We start from the raw sequence: 27,984 nt of genomic DNA on the forward strand, positions 1-27,984 counted from the left end.
CATGCTTTGGTCAACATACCATAAGGATGAAGCGTCATAGCAGTTCAATAACCCTGCTAAATCCACCCCTTTCAGAACGCTCGGTTTTGTGCATGGTCCCTTTATATGCAAATGAGACACAGGCAAACACACACCTGCTTCTTCCAGGGGGTTTCGGATTTGTCCTCTTTACACCGCTCACCCGCTCAGCTCCTGTTCCATTCCTGCATAAGCTGCTGCTGCATAAATTGGCAGCTCGCCGCTGGCGATCAGCGGTACTGTCCCTAAGTCTTTTTAACTGATTTTCACAGACAGTGCCGTCACAGGAAGAGACCTCCGACCCATGGATACTTAGGGACAGCACCACTGATCACCACCGCTGATCGCCAGCGGTGAGCTGCATAAGCTGCTGCTGTATGTGACTGTATCAGACTGAGTCTGTGCTCCAGTCATGGAGGATGTACTGAACAAATATTTTTAATTAGGACGTGTCAGAATGGTCAGTTATGAGCTCTATGTGACCTTTTCTTAACAATGTGTGTGTTTGTACGTCGGTGAAATACGTTCGCTGACTAAATACAGCGACCGCTGGCCGCAGTCTGATGTGAAGTGGTACGAACACAGAATTATCTTCACACTTTTCTTTGTTACGTGCCCACCAGTGATACTTGGTCCTGTTAGCAAAGATGGCGGACACTGTTTACGTTCTGGGAATGAGGTCCCGTCCCCCTACGAGTGGGTCTAAAAAGTGCGGAATTAGCGTTGCAGTTTCAAGCCTCGGACCAAGTGTGACTGGTGCGCACGTAACAAAGAAAAGAATGGGACGGATATGGATACCGATTATCTTGTTGACTCATCATATTTCAGCTCTTTCTTCAATGAATTACTACTATAATAGTTTAGGCTGTGATTTTCCTGCCCATGAATCTCGTAACTTGTGGCAACCCGAAGACATTTCAGTTCAGGCAAGTTTGGCGTTAAACAAGCCTTTTGTGCTTTAGGCTGGACAGGTTTGTGATGAGCTGTTTTTTTTTTTTTACTTTAATGTGTAAATGTCATAATTATGGCAAGTCAGTGCAGAACTCTCTACAAACCCATAATTACTATCTCTAATAGTCTTCATCCAGCACACCTCTTGTGTTTCTTTTTGAAATGCAGATCATATTTCACTCATGCTGGTGATGAGTGTTGGTGAGATATGCATCGTCATGAGCTCCCTCTCTGTTTCCATCGGAAACTCAACACTGCTCAGCTTAAAAGCCTCATCTGATAGTCCTGGAATCTCTTCGACCTCCCAATCTGAAATGGTTCCGCTACCGGTCAGGCTTATTGATCAGTGGGTTTACATCCAATAATACTGTGGACCGGTTGACCCCTGATGAATAGGAGACTGGGAGGAGGCGACAAAGAGGAGCAAAGGGACGGACAAGAGGAAAATATAAGGAAATAGCCCAAAGAGTGATGAAGGGATGAAGACATGGAGAGGCATCGTTTAGAAAAGTCCTTTTTATTTTTAACAAATTATTCACTTTATATATTTTAGGAGGCCAATAATAAACATAACCCATGTGTTATTTGTTTATAGTCCGTCCCCCTTTTTCTTTCTTTTGTTGTTGGCAGTCCTTTGCAGAGAGGGAGGGAGAGAGAGAGAGAGAGAGAGAGAGAGAGAGAGAGAGTAGCTTGTTTCTATGGAAACGGTCTGAGCTAGATAAGCTTGCACTGCAGTGTGTGTGTGTGTGTGTGTGTGTGTGTGTCTGGGGTCGGTCTTGGCTCTAAAGAGAAGGAATGATAGTGATTTATGAGAGTATGATGTATTGAGCAGATACTTGGATGTGCACAGGATCGTGTGTGTGTTTGTGTTTGTGTTTGTGTGTGTGTGTGTGTGTGTGAGACGAATTATTTACATACTGAACCCGCTTTTTGCTCCTGTTATTAGATCATGCTGTATGTCTCTGATCTATGTCTGGAGGCTTCTCTTGATCTCACAGCTGTAATTTCACACTCTTATCCGTGTCGATGTGGTAATTAAAATCATGGGATTGATCGGCATCACCATAGCAATGACATGAGAGAGACGGGGAGGAACTCTGCTGTACAATATCCAATAATTGTGTGTGAAAACCAGTTATTTATTCTAGCAATTACTTGCAGTCATGCTGAAGCCTTTAAACTCAGGATTAAACTGTCTTTTAAAATATTTGAAACCATTCGTCACAGTTGTATTTTTGTCCAAAAATATAAACAAATGGGAAAAATTGTCAATTTTCTCTCTGCTTGCAAACTAGATATAAAATAAATATCTCTTTTACTCAAAGGTGAACAATATGAACATGTGTTTCTCAAGTGCTGAGAACTGTCAACGTTTCTCTGCAATTGTGTGATAATAAATAAAATTAAAGATAAAATCCTTCAATACAAAGTAAAACAGGATTGAATGTACAACAAATGTTCAAAAAAATCCACATTGGTAACTGACTGTGATCCATGTCAACTGGTGTATGAAGGAGAAATCGTTAGTCAACTGAAAATTATTATGGCAAAAGCTCTTTTGGAAGACATTTTTTAGCTGTTAATTTTTCTAAATTATGTATTTTAAGAGTTTTTTTTGCATTAAAAGATGATGAAAGAGGGTGAGAATGGAGGTGACTGGTATTGTTTAGTTTCAGATTAAACTCATTCATCATTTGATTGAAAACAGACCACTGTCAACGTGGTGTCAGTGTTGGTTACTAATGAGACTCTGTGTTCGTCTTTGTTGCAGAACTCCCAGAAGAAAAGAGGAGCACGACCAAACAACAAACCTGACAAAAAGCCCGGTCCACAGGTAAGACACACAAACAGAAACACACACACGTCTGTGCAGCATTCCAAGCAGGTTCCAAGCGAGCTGAGCCAATACTAAAATGTGACGTCAACAGATGGCCAGTGATTGGTCAGAGAGTGTCGCCACTGGAAGAGTCATGAGCGCGATGTCCAACACAAGAATCAAAGCCAACAATGCCGAACTGTAGATTGGTTAAAATGACTTCCTGAAATCCTGAAAACATGCATTAATCTCCAACATTTAGCAAAGGTCGAATGTCAATATTTTCTTGTCTCGTAATGAAGTTCTTGTGCTTGGGCAATCTAGCCAACGATATGGGCTGTCGGGTGAGGACACAGGAGGCAGGATTGTCCGTTTACACGTTTATTTGACATGAACAAAGATGCACAGATGAACAGATGCACAGGCACCCCCTCGTAGTGCTTTACTGAGCCTTTAAAATGGGAAGAAATAAAGGACATTAGAATTGTCCCAACTATTCCTCTCTAATCAACACAATTGATACATTTCACAAATGCTAAATAAGGAACATAGTCTATGCTCAACCAAGTCAATAGGTTACAACTGTCAAACCTTAACATATAGCATAAATAATCAAGTGTAGCAATAAAACATCTTTATGGAAATACAAAAACAGCACTCACCAGTGACCATAGATGCCTGAAACCTGAGGAATCAACACAGACTGTAGCCGTCTGACTTTCACTTGCTTCTTCAAAACGACCACTTTACAAGCCATTACAAGAGTTTGTGTGTTTGGGTAACGCATAAAACCACGTCACTGCAGTTTCACACGGACCCAGCCAATAGTGAGGAGGTACTATAGTAATGAAAAGCTACGTGCCTGATACCTAACTGTGCAGCTCATGCCGAGCCGAGTAGTGCTAGAACTGTACGGTGGAAAAGCGCCATAAATGCCTAACCTTTGACCTAACGTAAACCCAATTCTAACCCCATCACCAAGTCCCCCATCAAAAAGCTCTTTTAAGGGGTGACAGAACGTGAGGACCAGGCATAATGTCCTCACTTTCCCAAAATGTCCTCACTCCCTTAGGTTTTTAAGTTTTTGGTCCTCACATAGAGACCCATACAAGAACACACACACACACACACACACACACACACACACACACACACACATACATACATACAAGTTTGCACAGCTATTCTTGTTAGGACACTGCACTGACTTCCATTTATTTGGTCAGCCGAAGCCTAGGACCTGGTTTTGCTCTTAATTGACACTACAGATCCTGTCAGTGTGTATGCCAGAAGACGTCTCTAAGACACACAGCAGAGAGGACAACATAACATCTGTGTCAGATGTTGGTGTTATTTGCTGCTGGTTTTGTGTGTCATCCTGCACAGAGCTGCAGTGCTTGCATCCTCCCCCTTTCAACTGGATCTGCTCCAGAGTTGAATGTGGTCTTCCCACGTTCACACCCCGCGTTTGTATTTCATTACACATTGTTTATCTTTACAGGGACAATGTGCTATTATAAATAATTGCACCCGTGTCATATTTTGAGCTAATTTGCATCTGACGCTCCTGGGCATCAGTTCAGCCGACAGACCGTAACCTATTCCACTTGGTGGAGGTAACAATGAGTCAGACTGAATGAGTGAAATACAGTATGTTGAATGAAAGGAAGAGGGGTCAGTTATCTGTTATTGCCATTTTAAACCAGTTTCTTTGGATCCTCATACATTTAGTGAAACCGGCAGATCCACTCAACTGTGACTCATCAAAAAATGGGAAATGTAGATAATTAATAACAGCAGATCTTCAGTGCCGGAGGCAACTGTCACCTGTCACTGCAGCTGTTGCTGTTTTTCTCTTCTGAGCTGCTCACTCTATTCCATATTTAACACGATACAGCAATATTTATCTCATTACGGTATAAAAATTAATCACTACTTCAGGCTGTCCCCATTATAAAGCCTCACAATCGCCTACAGACGTAAAATTAAAAGCAATTATTCAACCTGTTCAGGGGCATGTAAAGATATTTTTGTCAATATTTTCACCAAGAGGAAGATATAAAACAGCTCATTTATGACCAGCACTTTATGGCATTGTACACGTTAAGGTTTACAACTGTATCTGCTGAGAGAGGATTTTTGCTTTTGATGCAGTTTGAGGTCACACAGTTTAAACTGTGCTTTCACAATATGATATGAACTGGATGAATGTGTGAGTGTGTAAAAACACCAAAACATAATATAGATTCCGATGATTACACAGATGAAATGAAAACATTGTTGACATGTCAGTCAACACTGGAGCTTCTGCAGTGTGACGCCCTCGTTTGAGAGCATCAGTGTCAACAGATCCTCATTAAATCAACCTTGATTTTCACATTTTCTGCTTAAGTTAGTACAGCACAGACGTGTTCAGGTTGTCTGGTGCCTCCAGATATCTTGCATATTTGATCACTGAAGCGTGTTTCTGCCACACAGCTCTTGATTGGTGCTGTTTGTGCCTCTCTTTGTTAATTATGACCCATTTCCTGTGGGGATCACACTCTGTCCAAACATGCCACATGCAGCAGATGAATCAGCAGCTCCTGTGTTTGTTCATCACTTCCTCAATCTGGATTCTAATGAAACCTGTTTTCTATGCCTTCCTACTTCCAAAAAAAGTTCTTCCTTAACCTAAGACTGGGCAATAATTAAATTACAGTATGTATTGCAAAGTAATGTCCTTCAGTATCAAATAAAACAAAGATTCAATATTTATCTACATGTTGATGCATTGTCCAAACACACTTTGAGGCACATCATAGCTGTTAACCTCTATTGTTATTGCTTTTGCCTAAAATATGTCAAGTGTTTATTCATTTCTGTCCATAAAGAAGTTGAAAACCACAATTGCATGTGTTTTTCAACTGTCACCAAGGAGCAGACCTGCAACGATTATTCAATTAATCAATTACCAAATGAATCATCCAATATTGGGAGTGTTTGTTCAATAATTATTTTCCCTTAAAAAAGAACTGAGAGAACTGCAGGAGGTAGTTCCTCCTCTCTATCCTCTCCATGCCACTGCTATAGTGCTAAGCTCTCTCTTCTAACCACGTACCATAAATGGTTATAAAATCGTTTGGCCTGTCTTCCCTTAATGTGGTTGGAAACGGTCCACGAGCAGTAAAAACAAATACAGAGCTGCTTCTGAGCGATGGGAGCACGGGGTCACCTCAGGTCAGCCAGGAGTTTGGTGCACGTCTGCACAAGCATCAGTGGTCCACTATTAAATAAATCAAAAATATAAATGATTACACTGAAATAACCTCAACCTGTCATCCTTAATGCTTTTTACATTTACGGCTGCATCTGTGGCACGTGAAAGCACCACGGCCTGACAAACACAGCCTTCGTTCATTATCATATACAGTGTTTGTTATTCAGGTTGTTTTGGACAACGCGTTAGGTGCCTACACTGCACATCCTACACACTCACTGTGCTACATTGTCATTAGTCTGGCGTCACAGCCACCAGCTTAAGAGAAGGATATCATCAGGATGTTTCGCTGCTGAAGGGTCATCTCAGGCAAACCACAAATGACTGATTTCTTCTTTTACACAAGTCTGTTGTGAGAGTCTCACATGGAATATACGGAGCAGGACTATGACCTCATTGTTCTCAGGTGACTTACTCTATTGTAATGAGCCGTGGATCATGTTTAACTGACCAGATGTTGAGTCTTTAATCTTCAGCTCCATTGTTTGACCTTTGCTGTGTCCATATTTTGACAAAATGTATATTTATAAATGAATTCATTTATTTTCTATGTTCTTTACCACACACATAGTTATTTCTTAGTAACTTAAAGGTGCAGTGTGTACAATTTTGATGCACATATTTACATCTGGCAGAAATGTAAATCGAAAACATTCTGATGGGTGTTTGAGTGTACAATTACCTCAATTGCATATGAATGGTTTCATTGTCACAGAATGAGCCCCTTTTTATTTACATCGCAAGCTTATTTGTCTGTTACTGTTTTATTTCATCTGTTCCATATGTTTTTATCCTATAATATCAGATGTAAATTCATAGATAAATTTTTGTGGAAGTTTGAAAATCAGTCAGAAGGGCTAGTTCACATTTGGTGACGGCTAACCCTAACCCGGTAAAATAAATCGTATCTTGAAATAGCCACTGATTTACGGTCTCAGTAGTAGTTACAGCCTGTCATTGCCAGCCTATATCTGTGGCACAGCTGTTTTTGTACCAGTGTTCACCTCAGTGATCTCTTCATATGTTCTGTCCCGTCACTGCAGGAGGACAGTTCAGACCTCAAGTGTCAGCTCCACTTTGCCAAAGAGGAATCGGCCCTGATGTGCAAGAAGCTGACCAAACTGGTGAAGGACAGCGAGGCCATGAAGGAGGAGCTGGCCAAGTACAGGTCGCTGTACGGAGACGTTGATGCCTCGCTCACCGTGGAGGAGGTAGATGAGGAGAATAGCGTGACCTTGCATGCTTGCATTGTTATTGGCTTACTGACAGTGATGTGCTTTATTCTTAAGGTCCCAAAGGATGTTTTGATACCCAGTTGATTTAGCTCATGTCCCATCTTATTTAACGCCTGTGTCCACAGGTTGCTGACTCCCCACACACCCGCGAGGCAGAGGTTCGAGTCCATCTGAAGCTGGTGGAGGAGGAGGCCAACCTGCTGAGTCGACGTATTGTAGAGCTGGAGGTGGAGAACCGGGGGCTGCGAGCAGAGATGGAAGACATGAAGGGACCACAAGGTAGTTTTTAAACCTGTTTCATAGGTCAAATATTGAGAGTATATATGTACGTTGTTATCCAAATGTGTTCTCTCTGAGTAAACTTTTTTTTTTTTTTAATGTATTCATAATAGTAGCCATCTCCAAATGGCAAAAGGTTTTACTTTACTGTTAACCAAAGGTTTCTTCTTCTCTCTCATTAACCAATGAGAGTGAGTTGAAACACAGTTTCTGTGAGATCCCAAATCCCTGGAATCTTCTCCCTGAAATCGATTGATTAACAACAAGCATGGGGTCCTGGTCTGGATTGTCTGGTCTGTGCTTTCTCAGGATTAAAACATTGAAAACATTTCAAATCACATTTGAAAATCCTCTGGTGTAGGTCAGGCTCAATTGAACTCGGTGTTGGTTAGATAAGTTTTCTCAGTATTACAACTGTTAATTCGTCTTGGGTTGTTTTTGCGTCGCTAACGTTTTAATCCTTTTTTTGAAATGTAGTTTATCTTGTTCAAATCATCATATTGTCTGATAATTATGAAGCTACAACCAGCTTATTTTGGCTATGTTTATTGTCAGTTGACACCCCTATTTTGTCCAAGCTGTGGGTCTTTGTATAATACTACAGCACCAGAGTCAACACCTCTGTGACATTATGACATAAACAAGGACGGTTGTGTTGGACTATATTGTGTGTACCCAATAAACCATTATAGTGCAATCATCATTTTTTTCTTGTTTTAGATGGACCTCAAGATCTCACTGGGGTTGGTGCTAGTCTCGGCGTCGGCCTCGGTCTCACAGGAGGAGCCATGGTTCTTGGAGGAGGGGCTTCATCTGAAAACGTCATGGAGCTCCAGAGACACCTGCAGTTCGTTGAGGAGGAGGCGGAGCTACTGAGGAGGTCACTGATCGAGATGGAGGAGCAGAACAAGCTCCTGATGAACGAGATCAACCGCTATAAATCTGACCTCCCCCCGCTGATGTCCACGCTGTCGTCCAATTCGCTAACGTCGCTGGCGGACGGGCTGCTCAATGACAGCCCTGTCCACACTATACAGGAAGGGGCGGTACTTATCAGCACAGACCCCCCTGCCCAGGAGGAGGAGCTTAGCCTGGCGAGGCTTCAGATTGGAGAACTGAACGGAAAAGTGAAGAAGCTGCAGTACGAGAACCGAGTCCTTCTGTCCAACCTGCAGCGCTGTGACCTGGCCTCCTACCACGCTCCTTCCTCCTCATCCTCATCGTCCTCATTACGTCTAGCTCTGGAGACGGACGCAGAGGCTGGAGACTCAGCCGAGTGCCTCCCCACCAGGTGGGCTTTATACATGTATATACTCTACGTTAATACACTTTTAGTTTCACCTGCTTACCATGAAAGTTTTGGCAAAATTTCATCGCTATCCATCACATTTTTTAAAAGACATTTAATCTAGACGTCTGTGTGTTAGCCTGACGTCTAGATTAAATGTCTTTTAAAAAGCCCAATTTAAATAATGAATGACCGTATCAGCAGATTGATAGATAATATTTGTCAAAGGTAATCTCACCGCTTTCTCCAGAAACATACATACTCAGCAGTTGGAGTTCGTCCATATTAATCTGTGAAACTTCAGTCCATAGTTTTAGCCTTTTAATTTAAGTTTTTAAAAACTAAAACGAACAATAAGTCGTTAAGGTGCTCTCTGTGTTTTCCCCTCAGCCCGCCCCACCGCAGAGAGCCTGTAGGGGGCGAGAATGACGCCCTTGAGATCAAGGAACGGAAAAAGAACATCGAGGACAATGCTGACGCAGCAGCCCCACTTCCTGGTTGCCTAGGGCAAAAGGACCATGATGCTTTGCTGGCCATGAGGGACCAGGCTCGCCTGGTTTCCACAGCGATACAGCTCCTGACCTCCCCCGAGTCAAACTGCCTCTCCTCCTCCTCCTCTCCATCCATCTATCACAAGGTCTGCAGTAACGAAGCAGCAGAGGCGTGTGACCTGGAGAAACCTCAGCCTCACAGCCAGGTACATGTCCTCTGTTTGCTGCACTGTTCCTCCATGGAACTCTACTGTCAGATGAAGATGACCGTTTCATTAGACCCCCTTTTAAACCTTTTTCATGAAGCCCACTTAAATAAAACCATTAACAATGGAAGAAAAACTGGTTTCTTTTTGGCTATTTGTCAGACTTGGTCATCGTTCATTTAGAAGAGTCTGAATGATGATCACTTTAAGGTGCAGAGGTGTTTCCGTTGTATCAACTTTGATATAAATAGTTCATAAATCTTTTTTTAAGATTCGAAATCAATAAGTTCATAGTTTCCTTTCTTCATTTTCTCTTCACAAAGTATTGTCTCCTTAATTTGGTTTTCTGTGTCCATTATAATTATGAGCTCAAGTGTAAAGCACTTAAACGTGGTAGAGTACAAGTTGACTTTCTGTGCGTGGTGCACCGCAGTAGACTGTTTTTCTGTATATTTTCTGATGACGCGCAATGCCGGTTGCCAAAAACTGTCCATTGAATGAGTCAATCCATGTGTATCGGGAGAGCGCATCTAGAAATGCTTAAGAAAGGGGAAAGGAAAAAACAATCCAGCCCTTTAACCCTCTTATGACCGTCATGATTATCAGGCTGTCTGGATTTATTTTGATTTCATGGCTGTAGAATTATAACTTCCACTTTTCAATATCTGAAAAACAACACTGAAAACAAAACCTTTGTGGTCAATGAGATTACAGAGAGTCTTAAAGAAGATAGAGCTAATAGCCTCTTTATTTTTATACATCTATTTATACAACAATAGATGTTTCTTTTTCTTTTCAAAGAGAGCAAACCGCAGCTTCCGTGCCACGTTTTCTTGCTCTGATTGTTAATTTCACATGCACCGTATGATAAATCTGCTCACGTTTTCCCCCTCAGTCAGCCAATAATGACCAGCCGTTTGCTGACAAATATTTGTTCTGTCTTTCTCCTTCAGATCTCTGAGCTGTCTGACCTGGCAGACCGACCTCTGGTTGGTGCTCTGACCAGCAGGCTTCAGGCACTCAACAGCCAGCTGCAGGCCTTTGTAGAGCGGGTAGACTGTGTGGGTAAACCCCCAGCAGGTGGGAGGGACCCTCAGGTGGAAGGAGCCTCTCCTCCAGCCTCACCCTGCGCCTCACTCATCTGCTCTGGAGATGACCAGGATGGACTTAATACTGCAGAGGAGAAGGTAAATGACAAGACAACACACTCTTCCTCTTCACTCCTTGTCACACCTTCTCTTTCATTTACCATCAGGCTTTTTTTTTTTATTTTGTTGTGTTTGTTTCTATAGTTTCTTTTGCCGCTTTGTAGAATGATGAGTGGTCTAGGACCTCACTCCTGATCACATTTTAACGTGCTGCATTAGCCTCTTCTTAAAGTGAAGGGTGGTTTTACACAGCATGCTCAAATCTGACGCACAAGCCATCATCTAATTCAGTCTGGCCTAATAGACGAGATATAATTTTAACCTGTAAAATAGTAACAAACGTGAGCGTACATGGTTGATCCTGCCTTTGTCGTCAGATTTGAGCCTGTGTGAACCTCTCCACAGTCCATTCATGTCCTTTGCATGCTCTTGGATTCCCTCCTGACCTGGTATTTAGACCTCAAATGGAGCCTGTTTGTTACCTGTAGATAGTGAGGTTGTGAAGCACCATGTATTTTTTTTTATTTTTTTTTTATGTATTTTCACCAAACCACTTCAACACACAGTATGAGTTTAACTGCACTGTGGAAGAGCGGTAAATCTTTTCTTTTAAAAATCACTTAATTTTTAATTCATGGATTTACTGTAGTCTCATTTATAATTCAGTGCCCGTTATTAAATTGGCTAGTAAATAATAAACAACAACAACAACTACTTCTTGTCTGTCACAAGGTTTTTGTTTAAGAACTTATTGTAGCGAAAAAAACAATGTTAAATGTATTAAATGTACCTTAAATTACAAAACTAGGAGTCAGAAACTGGGATTATGACCTGAAGGAGTATTTTCTTGAGTTGCAAAAGCTGCACATGAGGCAACAAGTCTGAGCTAAATACAGTTACACAACAAACTCTGCTGGGAAATCTTTGGGTTGTGGTTAATTTACTGAGAACATCTGCTGTATTTTTAAGTATATAATTGGCCACATAACATTCATTATGAGATTGAGAAAGTTTTAAAGGCACATCAACAGGGACTGAATTAATCCAACTGGCTTCATTTTCTACAGCACTGCAGATTATACATTTTGAAGCACTTGAGGACAATCATCACTTCTTATCAAATTTATTAGCTTATGTGAAATTAAAATGTTATGTTAAAAAATATGTTTTCAAATGAGAACTAGTGAGACTATTTTTTTTTTTATTGAATCGTGATTTGTTTGTTTTCTATTCTGATCGTATGGAGGAAGCTGTGATGCTATGTAGTCTTGACTGAGGAAACTGCACTGTTTAGACTCCATTAGAGGCCAATTCTGAGTCCCAACACCCCACCGATCTCTCCTTCCCTTCTCTCCTTTCCTTCATCCCCTACCCCGCTTCCCTCTGCACGGGCACCATAACCGTCGGTTTCTGCACTTCACTACCATCTGCTCTTTTCCCTCTATTTAAACCTCCTTTCTTCCACCCTTCACACACCATCTCCCTCACTGCTTGTCTGCTGTCTTCTTATTCCCTTTCCCTTCCTCCTTTGCTTCTCTCCTCTCCCTGGACATTTCCTCTTAACCACCTTACTCCCCTCTCTTGACTTCCTGTTCATCTCCTTCATCTCCCTCTCTCTCCGATTCCCCCCCACCCCTCATCTCTCCTTCTTTGTCCCTGTCTTCCCATCTGTCTCTCTCTTCCACTCCTCCTCAGCCCTTCATTCTACCCTCCATCCTCCTCTTCTTTCTTTTCTCCACTCTCTCCTTCTCCTCTCTGACCAAGCTCTTCTTCCTCTACATCCTTTTCTTTGTCTTGTGAGCTCCATCGATTTTTATTTTCCTGAATGTTGTCACATGTATCTACACCATCTCGGTTGTATTGTTTTCTTATTGTTGTCTTTATTTCTGTCATTTCCTCCTTCTCTTTCTTTTTTTTGTTCCACAACCTCTCCCTTGTCTCTCCCTCTCTCTTCGATGATTTTTTTTTGTTCTTTTTGTTTCATTTTTCTTCATTTACTTGCCCATGCGTGCGTGTAGCAGCCTGATTATAGGGACCAATCAGAGCCAGAGGGGAACAGTCAAACTGAAGAGAACAGCCAATCAGAGAGTAGCGATGTGCAAAAGCAGGAAAACAGCCAGATGGAGAAGCAAGAGGAGACGACCCATGATGCACTGGTAAGACACTCTTTCAGGGCTCAAACTGACATGTGACTGTGTGTGTGTGTGTGTGTGTGTGTGTGTGTGTGTTGGGAACCGCTGGTCTATATGTCTTTGAGTGTCCTCATTAGAAGTTAATAACATTTAGTTTAACAAAAATACTCACTCTCGGTCAAATTACTAGCATTTTTAAGTGTTCGATATATATCAGCCTTCTTCATCAGTCAACATCATAAATTAAAGGTCCAATGTGTACAAATTTGGTACATCAAATGATGTTTCTTTTCTGAAACAGTGTTTTTTTGTTGTTCTTGTTTGTTGTGAAAATTGTGAAATGCACACTAGATTGTTAGCTGACTTGCATATTCACCCTGCTAAATGTTACACACTGGATCTTTAAGTTGAGATCATCAGACATGTCTATCTGTTCATCTGTGAATGAAGACCTACATTTTAACATTTAGTTTAAGGTTAAAATACAGTATAATACAAGCATATACTCTTATTATGCCTGTGGAAATATACGTTCTCTTTCCACTCTTATCATCTTAGCATCGTAGGACTGTCAGACAAAAACGGTGGCTTCATCGTCAGCTGTGGGTCTGATAGGAAGAAGAGACCTTTGTTTGGTTGACCTTTTTACTGGTGTCTCCATGGTAACCAGGGGTTTGTGTGCCTGCACCTTTGTGCGCGAACAAAGATGAACAAGAGAAGATTAAAACTGAATGAGAGACAAGGAGAATAAGAAGGTTTGAGATATTATTGATCCAGAAAATCTGGGAAATGTGTTTCCATGCTGAGAATGAGGAGCGTCCACATGCATGTCCACTTTCGTATCGATCTAAGGTATAATTATGAAGCAAGAGCAGGGATTCAGTGAGCCTCGCATCAAGAATGTAAGCGGGGGAAACTCTGATCAAAGCTCAAAAATACAGCTTGCTTTATGATGAATAACATGCTTTTACTGTTTCTCTCCAGCAACTTTCTGGAATCACTCTGAAATTCGCTGCGCCCTGCACCTGGACACCGATATTTAACACTTTATAGACCACAGCTGTATTGCAAGTTCATCAAAGTGAGCTGTTATAGTAGATCATATATGATGTCATGCTTATAGTGTGGTCTTGTTTTGGAGGGTGGTGGAGGGCAGGGGCTGCTGAGCCCAGTGGAGAGTGAAAGAGGACATTAGTGGTTCAGTGGTGGGTCGATGGATCGCACTCACTCAGCAGCCAAATGAGGCATGAGAGGGAGGAGGTGTGGATGTACAGTAGCGAGGTGTGATCTGAAAAGGGGTTTGAGCACAAAACTGACATGTTATTTGCTTCATGCACATGATTGTTTGTATTTTATTTTATTTGAACTCTCTCCTCCCTTGCTATTTCTCATCCCATTATTGCTTTCATACTTTTTCTCATTCATTTTCACTCTCTGCTTGGCTCTGTTCTCTACCTTTCGCCTTGTCCTCTCACTTTCTTCCATTCTCTACCTCCCTTCTCTGCCGCTCCTTACACACACACACACACACACATATCTTCATGTTCCTCATTTTCTTCTCCAGACCTCCCAGTCTAGTGATCTCGATGTCCAGTTTGCTGAAGCTCAAGAGGCTCAAGTAGCTCAGGAGGAGCTGGAGAAGGAGAGACTGACTCGGAAAGAAACCACCATCATCAAACTTACTCAGGTCAGTTTGCAGAGTCGAGTTAACTCAGAGGCAACTTAACCAACAAAAAAGAAAGAAAGAAAGAAAAACAAACAAACAAACAAAAAATATTCCTTGCCATTTTGGCAGGACAGGAAGTTTGGCACCCGAACAAAAGGGGCCTTAAATGACCATTCAAATGATAATAAACAAAAAATTATACAAATGTATAGTGCTAAATATGACCAAATATATTGCTATATAATTACTAAATGATTCCAATGGGCTGCATATAATAATAGACATCATTTCTATATGACTCTAACACACACCCTGATAAACCTCACTCACACACAAGCTCAAACTTACGCAGAAACATTGCTTTTTTGCAGATGTGCAGACACTGAAACACCAGGTGTTTGGCAGCTAACAGAAATACTGTCTTGTGTATCTTGTACAAAGATTTGCCTTGCTGTGGTTTATTTATTTCACCTCTGCGTTGGTGAGCAGATGTTTTAAAAATGAAGATGATGAAATGGGTGATAAAACATGGGTCTTTTAGTGCTCACCCTCTGGTTTGATTTGCTTGTATAAGAGTTAAACATACATTCAGCTTGCTGGTTGTTTGGTCTCAAATGTTTTCTCCCACTCTCAGCTTCAGGAGGAGCACCAGAAGGCTCTGCTCCGGCGTGACTTCCAGCTGCAGAGTTTGGGTCTGCAGGCTCGGCTGCAGCAGAAGTTATGGAACCAGGAGAGGACTTTACTGGTCCAGGAGTCTCAGCACCTTAAACAGGCCCTGCTACTGCTCAGCCTCAAACTACGCTGCTTCCTCAAACAGTGGAGACTAGGCTGCAAGAAAGACACAGAATGGAAAGACGTCTTGGAGGTATGAACGGATGAAAAGGACAAAGTCTTCAGGATTTACACAGAAACACAGCTCCTTCCTGAACTAAATTTGTATTTATTGGACAGTTCATCTCCACTTTGGTTTCTTGTTCAAGTAACAATTGCCAAATTGTCATTCAGCCATTATGGGAAAATCTAGTACAAAAGCAGTAAAAGTGACAATTAAAAAGTAAATCATATGAAGAGGAAATTCAACATTTCCTGCTCCTGCTGTTGATTTGTTCCGCAGATAAACAGCCTGAAGGATCTCTACTTGCTATTGGAGGAGGAGAACATGGCAAGCCCCGCCCACCAGACTGACAAGAAGTCTTCTGCTGACGTGCATTCACTCAGCCCAACTATCAAGGTAAGCCGAGTGACACACACACATGCACACACAAACACAAACACACACACTTACAGTACATGCATTTCCTGTTGTTTCCTGTAGTCGAGTGCCGTGAGCAGTACTTTGGCAGACCTGAGGGTGGCGCTGCAGGATCTGAGTGGTGAGCTGCGTCAGGAGAGACAAGGCTCACAGGAACTCACCCAGCAGTTTGCGAAGGCCAAGGCATCATGGGAAGTGGAGAGGACAGAACTACAGAGCCTCATCACACAGGTGAGGAGGAGGAAAAATCGGTGCATCGTGTTCTGTGCGATTAATCGATAACTAGTCCATTACTAAAAGAGATTTGTCGGTTTGAGTGTTTTTGTCTGTTTGCATTTGAGAACATCGGCATACTTCTCGGTCTGTCAAGTGGTTCCTTTGTACATCTAAGCCTTTTATTCTCTGTCTGTCTCTGTTATCAACAGTGGTGATGGGTTATAGTTTTAATGCTTTCTCCTCTGCTCCTCCCTCATTGTGTCTCCGTCTCTCTCATAACAGCAGCAGAGTGCTAATGGCCTCTGAGACAGAACACAGCCTGTGTTACTGCCTGGTAATTAAGATATAAAAGAGGGAGAGAGTGAGAGAGAACGGAGGAAAACAAAGACGGCGAGTGAAATTGAGGAATTAAAAATGCTTCTTTTTTTCTTTTCATGTCTCTGAGCATATTTTAGTCATCCATCTAGCTTTTGTATGCAAAACCTAACATTTTAAACTCACATGTTTGGAATAATCTTTGTCTAACATTAAAGTCATCCAAATAAGCTCTTTTTAATTTCACTCTTTCAGAATCCTTTGTCTGTGAACTCATTGCATGTGTGTCAGTTATTATGACCTAGTCATTCATACGACCCTTAAACCTCACCCCCAGCTCGCTCAAATACAGTTAAGGACAATGCATCCACAATACCAGAAAATGTTGGGCAATTTGACCAAAGCACCAGTGATCACATCTGGACTAAATACTGTATGTAAAATGCAATGATAACCTGAAACGGCTACAACAACAACACACACTGACGGCTTCACTGATCATGGACAGTGTCACTGGTGGGCACGTAACAAAGAAAAGAATGAAGATATTTCTCAACTCAGGGGAAACTGAGGTTGGGAAGCACAATATAAAAAAACTAGTAATACAAAGTAATTCAAATTTTCCTTTAAGGATAAGGATAAGGGTTTGTTTGTTTTGTCCAAATCAATGGAGGTCAATGCTGTGTCCTGAAAAGAATAGCTGGGCAAACCTGTGTGTGTGTGTGTGTGTTTGTTATCTTGGCCTAGATGCCACAGCTGGAATCAATCTCTCCTCTGCCAACAACGCACACTGTTAGGTATGCTATCACATTCACTCACCAGCCGACGGCATCGGTGCCAAGGCATCCTGGCAGAATGCAGCGATGCCTTCAGCTGTTGCTCGGTTGAGCAGGTCACCTCCATTTCAAAGTCTGTCAAAGAGCTTGACGTGAAATTATCTTCGCCACTCAGCCGGATAAATAAACACAGTCAAATGATTTCCAGAGCTACGAAAAGCACGCAGGACAAATAACACTGACTCGTCCTCCTCCCCCTTTAATCAGTCAGCCGTGATAACTGCAAGAACATATTATAAACACCTGCCGCCTCTGTGATGACACAGAATGAGCAGCTGAAGTTCTGAGAGCTTGTTCATCACATCTGTTTATTCTGCAGTTCTGGTGAAGGGAGGGTGACGATGACATCAGTGTAATGTGTAACTCAATATTCAAAGATTTTCCGATCTGGAATGTTATTGTTTTTTATTTGAATGAGCCTTTAGTATTTATATCAGGAGCTGGGTCAGCTCTATGGAAGCCACCACTTTGGATGTTTTACAAAAGCCCAAACTAAACCGCACTATAGGCGCTTTTTCATTATACCGTTCTATCAATAATGACCTCAACTTGACTCTACTTTTTTTTTGGTTTTCCATTCGCGATCGTACCTGGGTTTTTTTAGTACCTGGTCTGATGAGGATCCAAGTGAGTTGAGAGTTGAGTCGATACCAAAATGTGACATTGACAGGCTGCCGTCCACTGATTGGTCAGAGAGTGTTGTCAATGGAAGAGTCATGAGCGTGACGTCCAGGGCTAGAATCAAAGCCAACAATGACTGAACTGTAGATCAGTTGAAAAGATCCCGAAAAACATGAGTTAATCTCCAACATTTAGCAAAGAAAATGTCTAAAATGTCAGTATTTAACAGAGAAGCCTGGTGTATTTAGCCGGAAGCAGGCGACCGTGAGCCGAATCACAACCCGTTCAGTGGTAATGATTCAGTTACACCGAAAACAACTGCTTTACAAGTCACTAATTTGTTGGCTGTAGAGTCGAGTTGTGCCAGAACTGCAATATGGAAAAGCTCCATATGATCCTAGATGCTAAATGAAGGCTATGCTCGTTTCTCTAGCAGACAGGGAAGAGAAGGGTGAGGGATATTCAGTTGCAACATGCAACGCACCAATAAATACTGTAACTGTACTATAACGTAAAGGTTTTGTGTAAGCAGAACCTGAAGTCTCTTTGAAGGATCATTCTTAAATGAAGAATATATGTTTGCAAATTTAAATGTAAAAACATTAAACCTGTTCAATGGTGAGTAGCGAGTGGTGAACGTAATCCGCTGATAAACAGCAGCGATCCAGTAAAATCATCCCCCTCTTAACACCTCAGCAGCAAACCTCGTTAAAATGTGGGGCCCATTAAGCCGCGTTCATCATTAACAGGATACACTCTGTTGCCATAGGATACGGGAGCTGGGGCTAAGTGTGCGTCTGTTGCGCTGTGATTGGCTCCCGGACAGTTCCATTAGTGCCTTATACGGTGCCACAGAGCCAGACTGAGAGAGAGAGGCAGTAAGAAGATTGATGGGTCTGGTTTGTGTGCATGTGTGCGTGTGTGCGTGCGTGTGTGCGTGGGTGGGTGTGTGTCAACATAAGTGTGTGCTTGTTTGTCAAACTGATAGGCCCGTAGTGTCGGCTGTGTGAACTACGAGGCTCAGACGGAGGAAAAGGGAAAGCTGAGCTGCTCATAAAAATTTAAAGCAATCCCACCTAGAGGCTTTGCGACAGCAGGCCAGATTTATTGAGGGTGAGGAAAGGGGTGAATGAGCTAGAAATAGAGGGTGAGAAATCTATAGGGAAGGGAGAGACAGCGAGGGGTGCACAATTCTCAGGGCACCACAAGCTTGTTGTTTTTTGATTCATTTTGGTTGGAATGAAGAAACTGTACTGGCGACATGTCCAGGGTGTACCCCGCCTATCGCCCTATGTCAGCTGTCAATGAGTTCTCTCCACCTCACTCTTGTTTTATCAATGCTATATTAACCGTACAATTTCATTATTTCTCAATCACTTCACAGGAACACGCCCAGAAAATACAGGTAACATGTATACAGTTTTAAAATAAAACGCATTTTACGAAAAATATTTGTGCCGAACCCATGAGTTTAAAGGAATACTTCACTGATTTGCATGTAGCTATGTACTACTAGAATAGGGGTAGTATTTTTGAAAAATTGTGCTTCCCATGAGTTTCCCCTGAGTTGAAAAATATCTTTATTTTCCCACCAGCGACACTATAAAACGAAGGTTTTACGAACACGGCGTGTGGTGATTTTGTATTTAACTACCACCCCGTGACCTCTCTGCTCTCTCCCTTTCCAGCTTGAGACCAAAGCAGGTAAATCTGCTGCAGCAGCAGCAGCAGCCCTGTCCACCACGGATGCAATGGATCCTCCAGACCTGAAGGTAGCGCTGAAGAGGGAGCGTGAAGAACATCAGCACTTGCTGGCGGAGTCTTATGGCGCTGTGATGGATCTAACTAAACAGGTTAATACTGTGAATGCATGCGTTGGTTTGTATATTTCATCTGTGGTCTAATTTCTGGCCCGTGAGAAATTCACCTGGTCGTTCCAAATCAATCAATTTTATGTCTCAAAGTGGGGATCTTTTTATAGTAGGTTCATATTTTACCTTAAGAATTAAAGTTTACTTGTAAGTCATTGTGAATTCTTCCCCTCTTCCTCTTTTTTCTCCCCGTTTCTGGTGTTCCCTTGTTGCGCCTCCCTGCTGTGACTGATGGATGGACCAATCAGCTTCAGATCGGAGAGAGGAACTGGGGCAGAGAGAAGCTGGAGCTGCTGGAGCGCTTCAGTCAGGAGAGAGCTCAGTGGGAGCAGAGGCTGAGAGAGGCCACCGCGCAGCAGGGGAAGGTATGATGGCGGGGGCCGTCGGTGTGTGAGTGCGAGCGTTCCCGTGTGTGTGCATGTAAAATGTCATACGTGAGCTCATAAGCAGCGAGTGATAAATGAGTGTGTATGTCTGAGACAAGCAGGTATATCAAGTCAGACGTGATGTGTTTCCTACTAGGCTTGTACCAGTAGATACATTTGATTATTTTTCTTTTCAGGTTTAAGTTGAATTGCAATATGGCTGAGGTCCAGACCATGAAAACATTAAAAGCCCTTATTTGCAATCTATCATTGTTCCTCTTCACCTGGATCCTGTATAATAAATCAATCATTTAAATATTGTTTCAAAAGTCCTTGACAGCACATGGAAATAGTTGTGATATTATTAGTCTGAACTATTGTAAGTACTTAATTGTCACTGCAGGTTCCTACACAGTGAAATTCTGTCACAATCACCACCAACTTAAAAGCATTTTAAAATACTAAAGTTAAGTAATGAGGTTAAATTACTAGGCCAGTAAATAATCATTAATAAAGTGCAACACAGTTAAGGAGGGATGGTCCCGTTCAGCAGCTCAGAAGTGCATTCACAGCCCTGGGGGAAAAAGCTGTTCCTCAGGTGATTCATCTGAGCTTTTACGGCCCTCAGCCTGCCTGAAGGAAAGAGGCCGTGTCCACAGTGTGCAGACTCCTCTGATTTTCCCTGATATTCTCCGCTCTCCTCAGACGACTGGAGTAGACACAACATCATTTTGGCTGTGGAGTCAAAACTTCACTGTCCTCAAGGTGAACGTGACCAGCTGCTGTTTTGTCAGGTTCCAGTTTTTGGGTTTTTTTCAAGAGACTTTTGATGATGGAGAAGGTAAAGGCACACAGCTGTCACTGCTGCCTCTCTGGTTGTTTCCCCTCTGTGGTCGAGCTGTTTGAGTTCTGAGCTCATCGTCCGTCAGAGCTGCTGATTATACTGTACACTGCTGTGTGTCACCACTGGGCTGCTGCAACATGGCGGGGAGGGATGTAGTGGGATTGCATCAGCAATTACGGTGCTCATTATGGGTTTGTTTCCATAAACACACACAAATACATGAAAATGTCAGCGCTCCTGCAGCATCTCTCCACTGTGTCTGCTTCCTTTGAGGTTTTCAGTCCGTCGTCATTCTTTCTTCCCATTTTAACTTTCTCATCATTCCTCACTCTCTTTAAATTGTATGTCCAAATGAGTCCAAAGGTTTGACACTACATTTCGAAAACATCTGCTCCAATAATTAATATATTTTTTTAATAATCAATGTTGTAATAGTATAATTTATAATAGTACTGGTGTAGTTTTTTTTCCCCTTCTTCCAACTTCTTTCCTCTGAGGGGAAATGACTTCGTAGTTTGAGATCACTCCCTCAAGTATGAAACACGCTGACTCAGCGCGTGTGTAGGTGTGTGTGTGTGTGTGTGCGTCCTCTTCCTCCTGTCAAAAGAAACTCCAGAGGAAGAGGATTGCACAGAAAATAAATATGTCCACAGTCAGAATCTGGCAGGTTGTGTGACGTGTTGTGAAAATGCAGGATACGACTCAAGCTGCAGTATTTGTGTCGCTGAAGCAGGTCATTTAAATGCTAATAGGCTGGAAAAGTAGATTAAGTGATTGCATTTTTTTTTTTTTTTCTGTTCCCACAGTCGAAGTCATCAAGTCACGTTGAGCTCTCTGCAGACATGGTAGTCGCTAATGGCGCAGGTTCACCCAGGTAACGATTAAATAGGCCTTATCTTATTGTCAAAATGAAATGTGGTGTGTGGAAAATTTGATTAGCTTTCGAGCATCGATTCAGAGCGTGACAGTAGTACTTCTGTTGCCTCATCAACTCGTTGTGGTTTTTTCATGTGAAGGACAAAGTCCACGTCAGAGCTGGACGGCCCAGAGGTCAATGGAGCAGCGAACGAGGAGCAGAAAATCAAATATACTGTTCCGCCTCTGCTGATTCAGGCAGAGCTCCTCACTGGGAAGAACTGGACCTACCTGACCAATGAGGTAAATAACTGTTGTATATGTGTCTGTGAAGGTTCTCAGTCATCCAGGTCCTCTTCAAGTCATCTTCAGGAGTTATAGGCAACTAGACTTGCTTGACATAAGTTGACCCCTCATCCAAGAGGCTTCTTCTGTTCCGACTAACTGGAAGAAAAATAAACCAAGTATTCCTCTGAAGGCCGGATTCCTGTCTAGAGATTCTTTATGTGAAACAACTCCCTGACCTCACTTTAAGGTTTTAGTTTCACTTGAGTCACAGTGTGAATGAGGGTTGTGAGGGTCTCTCCAGGTTCATGTAAATGTGAATCATCATGGTGAGTGTCCTAGGTGGATAGCTGGGTCCTGTCCAGATGAGCTGGCTCTTCTGTGCTGTGTGATGCATGTATGCAGGGGTTATTTGGTTTCCCCAGTGATCAGGACAATCCTCAGTGCTCTGCATTTGTGCTTTGGGTGAACAAGTTCTTCAATTGTCTCAAAGTGTTGTAGTGTACAAGGATGTGGTGTTTGATGACAATCTTCCTCAGAAACTCCAGCAATAGAGTAATATGGTATAAGCTGTTTTTTTGTCTTCTTTGTTTGAGGTTTTGATGAAGGCCCAGAGGCCTCAGATTTTAAGTGCTTCCCTGATGCGTTTTGTTCCTTTTCACCTTTCCCTCCTTTCTTGTAAGTGTGTTGGTTGCCCAGTGATGCAATGTTCTGATGATGCTAGGTTTGTACTCCAGTAAGTGGTAAAATTCAAACTGTTTAATTCATTTACTGGATGAAAAGATACATTTTGCTGGCGTTAATATTTAATATCTGTAATTTTTTATACTATTGCAAAACTATTGAGGCAAATGTGGTATTTACTTCATGCTAAAGAAGATACAGTTGTCGTAAAATACGTAATAATTCTGTCTTTTTCATGTCTTAGGCTCCTGATGTTGGGGACACCTGTAAAACCTGGGATGGCCCCAGTGGTTCCTGCAGCAGCCTAGTGGGATCAGAGCTGGATCTGGAGTCTGTCCAGAGGAGCTACACCGCTCCAGACCGCACCGGCATCCGTATCTACTACAGCCCTCCCGCTGTGCGTCGCATAGAGCAGCGGAGAAAGAGCCAGGACTCACAGCAGATGCAGAATGGGAGTTCCTCTGTGGGATGGAATAGCTGGGACGCAACTGTGCCTGCAGTGGAAACACTCGAGCTCCAGCAACAACCCACGTCTTCCTCCTTTTCATCCTCATATGAGCAGTGGCTGAGCTCACTGTCCAAGCAGCACAGGGAGCTGCTGGAGAGCAGGAGTGGCTGCATCGCTGGTTCCATCCCCAGTGTCATCAACAACAGTGTGGGCGGCTCTGCCAATAGCATCGTTGATGGGATGACATCGTCCTCTGCTTTCCATGGCTTGGAGATCGGAGAGATCTCGGCCAACTTGAGTGACGACATGAAGGAGATGACCAACTGTGTCCGCCAGGCCATACGCTCTTCATCCCTGGAGAGGAAATCCAGCAAAGAACCTGGAAATCAGGTGCGAATTTAAAATGATATGATCACAGCTAATGATTTTCATGTTAAAACGATGACAAAAATAGGTTTTGTTATCTCTCCACTGAATCAACAAACCTTCTCTGTCACATCCTTTTCTCCCCACAGATGGTTGGCATGTCTACCAGGTCCACGCAGACCGCTGCTCAGTGCGTCAGCATTGGGCTTCAAACTGACAACCTTTCAAGCAGCAGGGGGGCAGGGTTACACTCCAAAGCCTGGTCTCCTCGCCCATCGTCTGCAGCCACCTCCTCGTTGGTGTCCGCCCGAACCCGGCAGATATCAACATCGCTGGATAAAGTTCACAGCCGCATCGAGCGGCCGTGCTGTTCACCCAAGTATGGATCACCAAAACTACAGCGCAGAGTGTCTTCTGGTAATTAGATTTTTTTAAACCAGTTCCAAGTGTAATATGTCTATTGATTTGCTTCACAAATTGTCACTTAATGTTCTTTCTAAGGGTGAGATATAATACCTCTGTTTTTAGGCTCCACATCGCGACTGGATGCGTCTTCCTCCTCCTCCAGGGACCGCAGCCTTTGGAGCCTCCAGCAGAGACCGTTGAGTGCAGGCGGAGGCGGCGGCGGCGGCGGAGGCTCGGCCTGGGCTCGGTCCACCACCACCAGGGACAGCCCCGTCCTCAGCGGCCTCACTGACGGGCTCTCCAGCCTCTTCAGCGTGGTGGAACACACAGGCAGCACAGAGTCGCTCTGGAGGAGCGACGGAGGTGAGATACTGATCAAATGGCTGCATTGTCTGGTTTCAGGTGTGTTTCGTGTGTTTGTGTTTCAAGTAAATGTTGCTCATGTTTTCCTCTGATAGAGAAAAATGGAATCCTGTCTCACAGGAAGAATTGAATAGAAGAGGAAGCTCATTATCAATTCATCTGTCAACTATTTCTCTGAATAATCTGGTATTATTTGAAAAATGAAATGATTAATGTTCGGTCTTGTTTGTACATACATGAGTGAATTGGGGATGGGCATAAATATTTAAATAGTTATTTAAATAAATGATTATTTAAATATTTGATTATTTATTTCATTATAAAAACTTGAAAACTAGTTAATATTAGGATTTGTTAAAAAAAGATTCCAACTTGAGAATGTTTTATGCATTAATAATAAAAAAATTGATACACAGTGGCAGCAGAAAGCAGCATTTTTAGTATTTGTGAGGTTCCTTGAATGTATCTTCATGCTGTGGACCCTACATAACTTTAGTTAGCACTCACACGCTGGAGTTTGTTTTCTTGGCGTAGAGAATTTTCCCACTGACAATTTCTGATGTAGAAATGTAATAAAATGCAAGTCTGTGCTTTTTCCTCCTTCATTAAAATGCAGTGACGTTAGTTTGAGGAAAACACACACTGTTGGAATTAAAAGAGTCATTAGGTGTGAACGCTAACTTGAAACTTACTTCACGGTCAAGTACCATGTTGTTGTTTTTATATACTGTGTTGAATGGCTTGTTTCTAATGAACTTTCATGTCATGTCACAGTGCAATCACGCCACCTGAAAGACCATAGTTCTATCAATGTAGTGTTGTTCTGTTCATAATATGCCCATCTTTGACCCCTGTTTACCATTAGGAGCCAGCCAGACTGCCAGTCCAGCACGGCAGCCTCCTGCTGCAGGAAAACCCTCTGGAGCAGCAGTGTGTGGATCCGAAACCAGCTCTCAGCGTTACGGAGGCCTGGTCCAGGAGTTCTTCAGAAATGTCTGCAGCAGCCGTGGTCAGGGAGGAGTCGCCCTGTCTGCGGAGAGAGTGCAGAGAGACTCCCTGGGCAGCCTCAGAAGTCTGACTGTCTTGGGGAGTATTGGTAGCGTGGATGAGCCCAAACCAGAGTGTGTGTCAGCTGGAGCTGGAGGACATGGAGTGTTGGCCGGGTTGGGCGGAGGCAATGACAGTGTGACCAGGATTGTTAATAAGAGATTTATGAGGCAAACAGCCGGAGAAGAAATGGTCAACATCATGGGAGGAGGGAAGGAAACCATGAACATTGTTGTGTCTGCAGGATCAGGGACCGAAGTAAGATCTTTAGAGGTATAAATGAAACTTTAAAAGGACCATACCACTGTTTTTGTTTGTATATAAGTATATAAACCAACAGGATTCTGTCACATTACCTGTCACAGTAAAACTAGGCTGGATTACAGAATTCAAAGCTGAGGACTAGAGTGAAGAATTGAAAAGGTCTTTAAGTTGAGACAGATGCACAATTGAGTTCAAACGACACACACTTAGCTACAGGTACAATGTGATTATAATAGTACCTATTACAGATGTGTTGCCAGGCAACATGGATTCCTGCATGTTCCCATTATTCAAAATGTACAAATGTAGGCTAAACTTGTTCAAAGACACAGGAAAAACAATAATTTGTTCTCCCACTCACATTTTTTTGTGTGTTTTGAGATGGACATTTAAAAAAAAATCTTTTATTAGTTCACTTACGATCGACCTATGATAGTTTGTCACATCTGTCTTCAAACCCCTGAATACTGGATACTTTGTATGTTGTGGTCAATAGAAACTAATTCTCACCTGCATGTCAAGGTAATTAAGATGCCCCCCCCTTTTTTTTAATCTTTTCCCAGGATGCACCCTGTGACTGCGCTGCCCAGTCGCCGTGCTTGGCCCGACCACCAAGAGCGGGAGCTCGTCATTTACTCGGGCAGTGCAAGCACCGCCCACAAGAGTCTCCTCCAGCCACAGCTGAGGAGAAGAAGGACGTCTGCAGCGAGTGACACGCACACACGCATTTATATACATATAGATATTTATGTCTATATATGTATAACAATACACAAGCACCGAACACCACTGCCATGAAAACACTTTCAGACCTTCTTATGTCACCAAATGTAAGTACAGACCCACGAGCTGCCACACAGGCCCACTGCCAGATATGACACACACTGCTAGCACACTGCACAGAAAGCCACTGCCACACAAACACACACTGACACACACACAACGTATGCTACATATGTATAAAAATATATATATGTATATATATATATATATATATATATATATATATATAAATACACATACAGATATATATATATACCCACCCAAAACTGACAGTATGGCAGAAAAACACGGACGCTCATAAACGGACCCACTTGACTTAACAAAACTTTGGTTTTAACAAAAAAATCTCGGCTGTCGAGTGAAGACGGTGTAACCAGTTGACCCATCATGTCAGAAATGGACCTCGCCACGTTAGACCCACAGCTGAAAGAATACAATCCCACGACGTTTACTCTGTGAGCGATGACGCCACAGAGGAGACATTTGGCACAGCTTGAGAAACCATTTTTAATGTCTTGTTAGCAGCTCTGCAGCCATTAAAGTGAGATGTAATCAGATGATTTCTCTCTGAACCCGGTCATATACTGCACACCTGCAGTGCTGGGAACTCTACTAGTACAATGAATACCCGGCGATCGTGATGACACATCTAGATTCCCGGTCCACTCTAGCTTTCTCTTTGTCCTGTCATTTTACAAAAAAAGAAATTACTCCGGCTCTGATGACCAGACTTGGACTCAATTGATGGATGTTTGGACTTCACAGAGTCATCTCAGACTGGACCTCTTACCGTCGTATGAGACTTGTAGCAAACCTAAACAACAGCAAATCCCGCCAGGATCATTTGGATATAAAACTCCAACAACAAACACAGGGACACTGTGGCATCAGAGCATCATGTTTTAAACCTTGTACATGTAAGAAAACCTGGTCTATCCTCCAGAGTCTGTGTGTGCAGCAGGCGAAAAGTGCCTGTCTGTTTCGTATTATGAGCTATTTCTTCACTGAGCTTGGGTTCATCCACAAACCAGGCTGTGGATCTGATTAAGATCCGACGGGGGGACCATTTCATATTGATTGCAAAGTTAACCTCAAAGCCCATCTGCAGATTTTGCTTGGCATTGAACAGAGATGCACTGTTAACAACTTTTTCACACTGTATCATAACATCTGGAATCGAACTGACATAGTCAAGAAATGTGACCCCGGACTGATAATCACCAGGGTTTATCACTGCATCTCTTAAATCGATGCCTTTTATTTGACTACATTTCAACAAAAGTTGAAAGGAACTCAGTGTGTCCAAACATGTCGATGAAAACACTGAGTCAATGCATTCCTTTTATTGTGAAAACTTTTTTTTATGTATTGTTTGTGTGCACATTAAGGCTTCACTTCTCAGCTCTCTGGTGCACCAATATGACGTTACTAGGTAGAGTAAATACACAACTTTCATGTCATTATTTCTCTCCCCTCGTGTAGAACTGCCCTTGTAATTAAAGTGCTACTTTGAAAATTGTAGTGCGATAACAAAATCCTGGCAAAGAAGCAGCTAAGAGGCTGTTTACTGAGTACCGAAGGTTTTTTTTTTTTGGTTTTTTTTACTCACTCTAAGAACTTGTTTCATTCAGTGTTTAATTTACTAATCTGATGTTTACAACCTTGACTCAAACAG

At 42.5% G+C, this 27,984-nt stretch overlaps 1 protein-coding gene across 4 annotated transcripts in view; it reads left to right on the forward strand.

Moving 5' to 3' along the window:
• soga1 (suppressor of glucose, autophagy associated 1) overlaps window positions 1-26,457 on the forward strand; it is a 70,467-nt gene extending 44,010 nt beyond the window's left edge. Inside the window, exons 5-24 of one of the 4 annotated variants that reach the window (XM_044038976.1) lie at window positions 2,741-2,803; window positions 7,088-7,255; window positions 7,405-7,558; window positions 8,279-8,849; window positions 9,237-9,543; window positions 10,497-10,730; window positions 12,710-12,847; window positions 14,388-14,510; window positions 15,124-15,354; window positions 15,604-15,720; window positions 15,805-15,972; window positions 19,418-19,582; window positions 19,849-19,965; window positions 21,616-21,683; window positions 21,826-21,967; window positions 22,878-23,471; window positions 23,597-23,864; window positions 23,976-24,215; window positions 25,081-25,535; window positions 26,090-26,457. In XM_044038976.1, coding sequence (XP_043894911.1) covers window positions 2,741-2,803; window positions 7,088-7,255; window positions 7,405-7,558; window positions 8,279-8,849; window positions 9,237-9,543; window positions 10,497-10,730; window positions 12,710-12,847; window positions 14,388-14,510; window positions 15,124-15,354; window positions 15,604-15,720; window positions 15,805-15,972; window positions 19,418-19,582; window positions 19,849-19,965; window positions 21,616-21,683; window positions 21,826-21,967; window positions 22,878-23,471; window positions 23,597-23,864; window positions 23,976-24,215; window positions 25,081-25,535; window positions 26,090-26,239 — 4,473 coding nt within the window. In that variant the 3' untranslated portion in view covers window positions 26,240-26,457. The remainder of the gene's footprint in view (window positions 1-2,740; window positions 2,804-7,087; window positions 7,256-7,404; window positions 7,559-8,278; window positions 8,850-9,236; window positions 9,544-10,496; window positions 10,731-12,709; window positions 12,848-14,387; window positions 14,511-15,123; window positions 15,355-15,603; window positions 15,721-15,804; window positions 15,973-19,417; window positions 19,583-19,848; window positions 19,966-21,615; window positions 21,684-21,825; window positions 21,968-22,877; window positions 23,472-23,596; window positions 23,865-23,975; window positions 24,216-25,080; window positions 25,536-26,089) is intronic. The other 3 variants (XM_044038978.1, XM_044038977.1, XM_044038979.1) reach the window with 3 other exon arrangements.
• The last annotated feature ends 1,527 nt before the right edge of the window (window positions 26,458-27,984 follow it).

This window comes from Solea senegalensis, linkage group LG11 (genome assembly GCF_019176455.1).
Source record: "Solea senegalensis isolate Sse05_10M linkage group LG11, IFAPA_SoseM_1, whole genome shotgun sequence".
Classification (NCBI taxonomy): domain Eukaryota; kingdom Metazoa; phylum Chordata; class Actinopteri; order Pleuronectiformes; family Soleidae; genus Solea; species Solea senegalensis.